This window comes from Leptosomus discolor, chromosome 2, assembly GCF_034619465.1.
Source record: "Leptosomus discolor isolate bLepDis1 chromosome 2, bLepDis1.hap2, whole genome shotgun sequence".
NCBI lineage: Eukaryota > Metazoa > Chordata > Aves > Leptosomiformes > Leptosomidae > Leptosomus > Leptosomus discolor.
Window position 1 is genome coordinate 74,235,688 of NC_141392.1, and position 9,039 is coordinate 74,244,726.

The 9,039-nt window shown below is 45.6% G+C and overlaps 1 protein-coding gene across 1 annotated transcript; it reads right to left on the bottom strand.

Annotated features, from left to right (window-relative positions):
* Positions 1 to 6,670: 6,670 nt before the first annotated feature.
* MARCKS (myristoylated alanine rich protein kinase C substrate) lies at positions 6,671 to 8,746 on the bottom strand. The gene is made up of 2 exons (XM_086461288.1): positions 8,648 to 8,746; positions 6,671 to 7,467 (listed from the first exon to the last, which is right to left on the bottom strand). Exons 1-2 carry the CDS (start codon positions 8,744 to 8,746, stop codon positions 6,697 to 6,699), a joined length of 870 nt encoding a protein of 289 aa, XP_086317414.1. The 3' UTR covers positions 6,671 to 6,696.
* Between the last annotated feature and the right edge of the window lie 293 nt (positions 8,747 to 9,039).

Consider the following 9,039-nt stretch of genomic DNA (forward strand, 5'->3'; position numbering starts at 1 on the left):
TTTACGGGGCAATTTTAGAAGCACTTTGTATTGCTTAACTTCCTTCTCATGTTTCTCAGTGACAGAAGAATGAAGCCAACATGAAGCCTCCACAAAATTATCTGTTTTAATATACATATGACATTGTTTCTCCAGGCAAGCACTAACTCATAAAGTTAAGTGTTAAATAGCAGAATGAAATATTAAAACAGAATTAAAATATACCTGTATAAAAACATCCAGGGAAATGGATTCAGCAAAATTTTGGAATTATTCTTTCTCCACTGTTTTAAGTTTTCTTCCTGGATGATTATTAGAAACCAAACACATATGTAGGATACGCAAAAATAGAAACGGGGGTGGAGGGTGGAACCCATGTTCCTTCTTGTATTCTGAGTACCAGTCCATGATTTCTGCCATTTTGTTTGATTGCTAAGATGGAAAACATTTATTGCCCAGTCTCCTGAGAGGTGCTGTGTCTGGTAAACTTGCTTTAACAGGCTCCTAAACTGGGATGTAGGGCTTGTGACTGGCCTAATGATTCATTCCTGAAAAATGTAACCCTCATCAATTTTGGACTCTGTTTCCTTGGTAGTTGTCAAGAGGGGCGTGGCTTTGCACTCTGGTGGAAACAATGTCTCTCGTAATTAATTGTATTTTTTAAAGACAGAAGAGAGGTACTTTACACCTATGACAGCCTTGCTCCAGAGGGCTAGAAAAAAAGCAATTTCTTCCTTTAGTTCCTAAAGTTTGGTCGATTTTTTTTCCTCTCGCTTTCTTTTTGTAAAGGCCCTGCTGATGCAGGTCTTCACGTACTGGTTCAGAACAGTTCTTTTCCAGCAAGGAGCCTATTAGCAACAGCTCCACAATGGGCTTTGTTTCCTTTGAACAGCAGGTCACCCTTGTAAGCATGGCTTTTCTGTTATCAAATTAATTTAAAAAATTCAGGTGGGTCTACATACCAAGTTCCAGAGAGATAACTACTCCATTATAGGCTAGCAAGTCACTTCTCGCAGCTATTAGAGCTACTCAGCAAGTACAATTTCCCTAACCAGTAGATTCCTAGGTATTTTATTTTCTCTCTCTTTTCTAGAAACTAAGCTGTGAGCTTCAGGAGACAGAGTCTAATTTGGACTGTACCTAAAAATAAATCTCTAGTCACTGTGGTCTCTGCTAAGAGTAACTATCAAATACTTTATTACCAACAGTATCAGTGGTGGTGCTGGAAAGGACCTCAGAAGGTAGCACTGCTTGGCTCAAAACAATTTCTCTCCAGTGCTCTTCTAGTGCAGGCTATCACGTACATGGACGCAAGAATTAACCTAAGAATCCTAGGTCCTGGAACATTTACCTACTTGGTGATAACAACACATACACTACCAGCAACGTTTCCCCTACTTTCTGTTCTGAAATCAAAATTGTGTAAGGCATCAAAAAAAAAAAAAAAAAAAAAAAAAAGAAAAGATCCCTTTTAATTGAATAATGGCTTTGCCACTTTATCTAAATTCATCATAGCTTTGAGAACTAATATTCCATGTGTCTTGTTTGCATTTTTCTAACTGCAAGTATTAATGTCATGTTTCACCTAGTATCTTGGTAGTCCTGTTCTGGAAAAACATGTCTTCCTATAACAAAGACTGAGGGCAAAGACGTATAAATAATACTTGTAACCCTCCTCAAGACTTCAAAACATTCTGACAGCATTAACTGAAGTTTTACGTCACCACTATCAGATAACATTTTCCATATCCTAAAACAGGGGCATTCTGTAGCTGTCTCCTGCTTTCGTAGAGAAAGCGTACTCAATAATACAGACCAAATTTATGTATTCCTAACTCTGTGCTTTATTCATGGGGCAACACTTTGATCACTCATCTGTTTAGCCATAATCATCATTTTGATCCCATTGATGGCCCTCCTCTGATCTTCCCAATAGGCAATGTTCCTGCCTCAGAACGACCTCAACAGTTGTCTCAGTAAATGCATCATGAAACACGCTGCTACAGCTTCCCTTTCTAAATCCTCAAAACAAGCAACAGGCCTTAAAAAAATCACCACCACACCACTCTCCCCAGGGCAAGCTAATACAGAGACTTTCAGTAAGCTTGTACTTCATTGTGGCACCACCACTTACATTACTTCATGCGAGTAACGCGAGGCTGCCTGGCCCGCTTGCCTCTGTCCTGCTGGATTCCCTTGCAATCACAATATTTTCCATTCACTGTCAACTATCTGAGGTCCCCACAATTGTAACGAGGACAAATTAACCCCACTGTCTACAGTATTTTGTAACACAATATACTATTTTCACTTGCTGCATACTTTGGGGAAAAAAGCACCTGCTTTATTCTATCCCAGTGACTAGAGCATTGTAAAATAAATTTGCCAAAGCCTAAAACCAGGATGCGTTCAGCTAAGCTACGTCATTATGGAAAACATATTTTACCTCAGTCTCTTAAAACCTAACAAACGAACGCTAAAATGAGTCCGGTATCACCAATGATGACCTTTTACTACTCTTTCATTATACAAACAGTATAAAGACTGAATTCATGGGACTGATTTCGCAGGAAACCATTCACTGGCATTACAGCTTCAGACTAGAATGTGTATTGTTTTAGACCTTTTATTAAAAAGCAGTATAAAAGGAGTCGCTACTTGGAAAACCCCAAACAGTCGAAGCAGATGAAAACCTTTGACCTTTATCTAATCATCTGCAAGTGAAGTTCAAGACTTAGCCATTTCAAACAGTATTAGATAACAAAAAACATTCTTAAAACAGACAACATCCTCCCTTGTAAGAAAGGAGTAAAATACCCGTACATGAAACCTTTGCATCAAATACAGCCAACGGGAGTTTTTAGGTATATCAGAAGTTGATACGCGGACACTTGATTTGCATAGAATGGTTGTGTACGCAAGCAGGAAGCTGCACACACTCCAGCAGAAGACAAAGCCTAGGCTCCATTTTCCTCATCCAGCTTGCCTTTCCCTCTTCTTGCCTTGATTCTTTGCCTGAAGGCAAAGTCTCTACAATTTCACATTAATAACTATCAGGACCAGATACAGAACTCAAGTACTTGAGGTCAGACGTTGCGATTTGGAGAGTCTGAAATTAAGTTTAGATATTACCAAGATAGGCCTGAAATTTGAAAGGACTTTTGTACAACCAAGTTTTGACCCTGAACAAGGAAGACTGTTGCCTCGGTCTAAGTAAATAAACATAAAAGAAGTAAATCTCTAGAGCCCCCAGTCAGGCAAAATTAGATTTCAGTGTAAGTTTTACCTAAAAATATGACATTGTTTCAGGACAACAGAAGTTACTTTGTTCGTAGCAATAACAACTTTCTGCTTAAAAATAACCACAGCAACCCACAAGATATGAAAATCAGCTTGAAATCGCACATTTTGAAGTCACATGCATTCCAGTTCTGAGAGAATTTGTTGAAATTACAATACTTATTATAATTAGCATTTTCACCGAGGCAACCAAGGCAATAAAAAAACATATAAAGCTTTCACAGTAAGAAGATTAACCATCTCATCAGTCACTAACACCCAGCCCCTTCATTTTCCTTCTACATAAACAAGGATATTCTACAATTGCACAGGAGTGACCTCTCAGTCCCTCGGGGACCAAGGGTGGAGGGATGTTCTTGCACAATTCTTTGGCAGGAGGACGCAGCTTAAAACTCGTCCATTTCCACTCTTCCAAGCCCCTTCTGATTCCCACCTTCTTAAACCGCACAGCAGAAAACTGGTATCATCAAATCTCACCCGACCGCCAGGACCAGAAGAGTAGATCATGCAGCTGGTCTTCTGTATTGAAACTCTACTAGTGTGAACACTTGGAAAGTGATTTCAAATCAAGCCAACCCATGGAATGATGAAGCCCCAGGCCAAGAGCCTGGCTGCAGGGGCAGGAGCAATTCTGCACCCCCAGGAACTGGAAGCGCTTCAGAAAACACCACCAGCTGAGGAAAGAACACGAAAGTTTGAGGAGAGCAGGTTGGGAAAAATCTGAAAAAGAACTTTACTAGCGAGTATTTTCTTCATACGTACACATACAGTTTGACAAAGAAAAAAATAAGAAAGAAGAAATTCAGACTTGTCTTTAAGAATCCTTGGATTTAAATATATATATATTTATTAAAAAGAGACATTGACTCTATGGCCAAGACATCATGCGTCTCAGAACAGGTTTTTACAGCCATGTTATAAAAACCCCTTAGCAAAGCAGTTATGCACTAGACTTCAAACACATGTACTCCAAGAATGACACTGGTGTGGAGGATCTTGTTTTACATCCATTTATTTTTGTCCCTCAGCAATTATAGCATAGTTTCAATACATTTCTAAAGCTATAGAGAAATTCCAGGGCAACTAGAGTACATACAAGCCAAAGTTAAAATGGTAGACAGCTGAATTAAAAACAAAACAAAACAAAACCACAACCAAAAAAAAAAAAAAACAAAAACAAAAAAAAAGTATGCATTCAGCAGGAAATCTACTATACTTCATTCAGTTTAGGCTTTGTTCTTTAGGGAACAAGGTGCTAACGTGCCATTTTCTCATAAAATGAATCATAATTGCTTCCAAAGAGTCGCTGCTGAAAATTTAGGTGGAAGCAAATAAGTGTAACGCTAAACTTTCTCCTATAAACTTAGAAGCAACACTTTCTTGAATCAATTTCCACCCTTCAAATACCACTGCTGCTTTTCTTGCATGAGCCCACTGTTTTATTAAGGCATAATATGCCCTGAGCAATATGCTGGAAATTAACCAAAAAGCCTAACAATTAAAGGCAAGCACCAAGTGATTATTTTTATAGACAAATTTTGAAATCTGTTTCGTAACTCACCTGTACTTGGGAGTAGCACTTGAGAGAAAAAAAAAAAAAAAAAAAAAAAGAGAATATTGCTTTTAACTACTTTGAGCAGAATGGCAGTGTTAATTCCCCCTTTCTCCCTCCAGGCTAAAGATTTCAAGCCAATCGACCAGGTACCCAAGTAGGACCAGCGTACCAAGTGGGACTTCTGTTCAAGAGCTTAATTTTTAAGCAACTCATCGTAAAAATTTCAGTGCCCCACCCTAAGCAATTTGAATTAAATCTTACTTTCCTCAAGAGGCAAGACTCAATACGCTGGATACCTCTGGTCTTAAAAGCAAGATGGAGCCTGGACAGGAGAAACATACACTGTACATGCTCAGACTGCCTTCTCATCTTCTTTTTAAAGCCAGAAAAGCCTATAAATTATCTGGTGCGCTGCCCAATTTCTTTGAAAGATGCACAGTACTACAGAGTCCAGGATCTAGGAAGGTAGTTTTCAAAGCTAGTGCTAACAGCACACACGACTTTCTCTACACAAATTTAGGCAATACTGGCTAGTCCCTTTAGGCTACCAGAGTATCCATAAAAGAAAGACAACCAAATTATACATTTTATTCACATTTATTTTTCGCTTTTAGTGTGCTCACAGAAAATTAGAACACCTTAAGCAGGAGTTTAATAGCAATTTTTGTAAGCAAAGTTACATTCCATCTCTAAGTCAAATTGGTCAAAGCTTCTCCAGTATTTACAAAAACATGATAGACAAGATGCTACACAAAAAAAAAAAAAAAACATTGCATCTGAAGAGTTTTCCTTTATTTTCAAAGACAACTGGAAAAGAAAGCATTGTCTGCTGTAATCAAAAACATACCACAGTATAAACAGTAACCATTCCACTTATCACAGCTTGGTTGAGTTTAAAATTTGTGTTTAAAAGGTCCAAGATGACTGCATCATTACAAAAATGGGCAGGGTGGAAAGAGTTGCAAACTTCATGTGCTTCTGGATATCAAGATTTGTTTTTTTTTTTTTTTATACAATAGTCACAGTTAAAAACACCCTGCTGGTAATACATAATTACACTTTATTAAGGTCATAAACCAGCAATAAACAATAAAGCCTATACAACTTGTATTTCTACTTAATCACTGACTGATACAGCTAACATGAGATAAGTGAAAAGTTCCTATGGTTTAAATGAATTCCTAAGACTATGATCTCTTTATCTGGGTATTGATTTTTATTTTTTTTTTTCCTTTTTCCTTTCCTTCTTAATCAAGACTTGTAGTGTTGTAAACCTTATAGAACATCTGCCTCACAAAATACATCGTAATAACTTTCTTTTAAAAAAAAGACTAACCCCTTACATCATTTCTGGCGGGGCACGCTGCCGGCAAGGGCTGCGCGCCCCGGGTTCCCCACTGCGGCCCCTGTCACTTCATTTGATATCCCTTATTGACCCACCCATCTCCTTCATATATGGGCATGTCCATAGACCGATCGGGAAGAGTTTAATAATATGAAGAGAGTTGCAAAGTATGAAAAAAAAATAATAAAAAAAATAAACCAAACAAAACAAAAACCCGAACCAACCAAAACCAAAACATTAATACTGATGAAAAAAAAAAAAAAAAAACCAACAAAATAAACCAAAATATAGAGGGTGGGAGAGGAGGGCGGAGGGGGGCCCCCCTCCGCCCGTTGGAATGGCGGCAACACACAACGATTTGAGATGGGAGCTGCGGGGGGAGAGAAAAAAAAGAAACGAGACATCTTTTAAATCAATCCCTGGTTGTAGACAAGTTCTCCGAGACCAGTACCTGGCACCACTCCAACAAACAAACAGGGGGGAAGAAAAGTCCGTCGGCGAGGGGCGGCGGCGGCGCTTACTCCGCCGACTCGGCGGCGGGTCCCTCCGGACTGCTCTCGGAGGGGGGCTCCTGCCGCGCCGGCTCCTCCGCGGGGGCCGCCTCCTGATCGCCGCTGCCCGCCTCGCTCGTGGCGGCGCCGGCCACCGCCTCCTCCGCCTTCGCCTTCCCCTCCGCCGCCTGCTGCTGCTGCTGGGGCGGCTGCTGCTGCTGCTCCTCCGCCGCCGCCGGGGCCTCTTCTCCCGCCGCCTTCTCGGGGGCGGCCTCGTCCGATTTGGCCTCCTGCGAGTCCCCCGCCTCCTCCTTCGCCGCCTCGGCGCTGCCGGCGGCGGCCGCGCAGGCCTCCTCGGCGGCGGCCTTGCCCTCCTCGCTGCCCGCCGCCTCGGGGGCCGCCGCCGCCTCCTCCTTCCCGCCCTCGGCCGCGGCGGCGGCGCCGCCCTCGCTCTCGGCCCCCTCGCCGGCCTCCTTCTTGTTCTTCTTGAAGGAGAAGCCGCTGAGCTTAAAGGACTTCTTGAAGGAAAAGCGCTTCTTTTTTTTTTTCGGGGTCTCGCTGCTGGACGAGGGGGTCGCGCCCTCCTCAGTCTTGGGGGAGGACTCGCCCTCCGCCGGGGAGGCCGGCTCGGTGCTCTCGGCCTCGGCCGCCTCCTTTTCGGAGGCGGGCTCCGACGAGGCCGCCTCCTCCTTGCCCGTCTCCTCGGCGGGCGCGCTGCCGTTGGCCTGCACCTCCTCCTTGCCCGCCTCCGCCGCCGCGGGGGAGGCGTCGCCGTTCACCTTCACGTGGCCGTTCTCCTGCAAGACAGCGACGGGCGTTACCGGCGGTGCCGAGAGAGCGGGTGGGTGGGGGACACACGGGGCGCTGCCGCCCTCCCCGCCCAGCGGCCTTTCCTCGCCCGCTTTCTGCTTCCGCGGTTATTACCCCTGGGCCCTCCGCCGTCCCTCACCGGGCCGGGCCGCGGCGGGCGCCCCCAGCGGCGGGCGGGACGGGCTGCGACCGCCAGAGGGCGCCGCGGCTCCACGCAGCGGCAGCGGCGCCGCGCACCCCCGCCCCCGGCGCGCCCCGTCCAGCCGCGGCGGCGGCGGTGGGGCGGGGGAAGGCTAACAAAGCTCGCCCGGCCCCGGCCCCCCCGCCCGCCGCTGCCCCTCTCCGCTCGGGCGGTGCGGTGAGGCACCCCCCCCCACCCTTGCCCCCCGCCCCCCCCCCCCCCTCCCCCTCCCAGCGCCGTATTTGCATCTTTCAGGCGCCCGGAGCGCGGCTGGCTGCCCCGGGCGGCAGCTGCGGGGGCGGCGGGGGGTGCCCGCCCGCAACGCCGCCGCTGCCGCGGGGGGCAGCGGGGGCACGGCCAGCCGCGGCAGCCGGCTCACGCGTTGGGGGGGTGGGGTGGGGTGGGTGACAGAAAGCCGTGCCCCGCGGCTACCGACCCGCCGGCGGAGCTGCCCCAGCCCCGCGCTCCTGCCCGAGGGGGCCGCCGCCGCGCTCCCGCCGAGCCCCCCAGCCCGGAGGCTCCGGCCCCCGCTACTACACAGCCATCCTGCTGCCACGAGAGGCGTTCCGCGCTGGTCGCCCAGCGTCTTCGTGAGAAGGAGGTTAAGCGGGCAGAAAAGCCAAGCGGTGTGAGATCCTTCCGTTTACGAGCCATTGGGACACTTCACCATAATACACGAGGGATTAAAAAAGAAAAAGGAAAAAAAAAAAAGGAAAAAGATGTGCCCCCTCCCCCCCCAAGTAGGAAAGATAAAGGAACGAATCATTCAAAGCCGAGCCCGTTTACAAAAAAAAAAAAAAAAAGAAATTATTCCTTTGCCTCGAGTTGCAAAGATAAAAGGATTGACCGTATTCTCCATTGAATGTGCCACTGGGGCATCAAAGGAAGAAGAATTAAACAGGATGCGAAAGAGAGTCCGTCGAAGTTGGCTTAAAAAAAGGAGTAGATTTAATTTTTTTTAATTTTTTTTTTTTTTTTTTTGTTACCTGTCCATTCGCCTTGGATGGAGATGCAGCCACTGCTTCCCCAGGTTTCTCGGCGGAGGCTTCGCCCTTTGCAGCGGTCTTGGAGAACTGGGCACCCATGCTGTCTTATTCAACAAAGAAACTCAACAGATCCAAAAGGAGGGGAAACAAAGAGCGTTGGGTTGGTATAAATACTGGGCGACCAGCAGCAGCAGCAACACACACACACACCAGAGGGGAAAAAAAAAGAGAAGAGAGAACAGAACCGATTATAATGCACTCCTTTTAAAAAATTTAAAGTTGAAGAGATCAAAAAGCAGCAGCACAGGAGGGAGGGGAAAAAAAGGGAGGAAAAAGTCGAGCAAAAAAAAAAAAAAAAAAAAGGAGCCCAAGTTTAGTAAAAAGAAGTAATA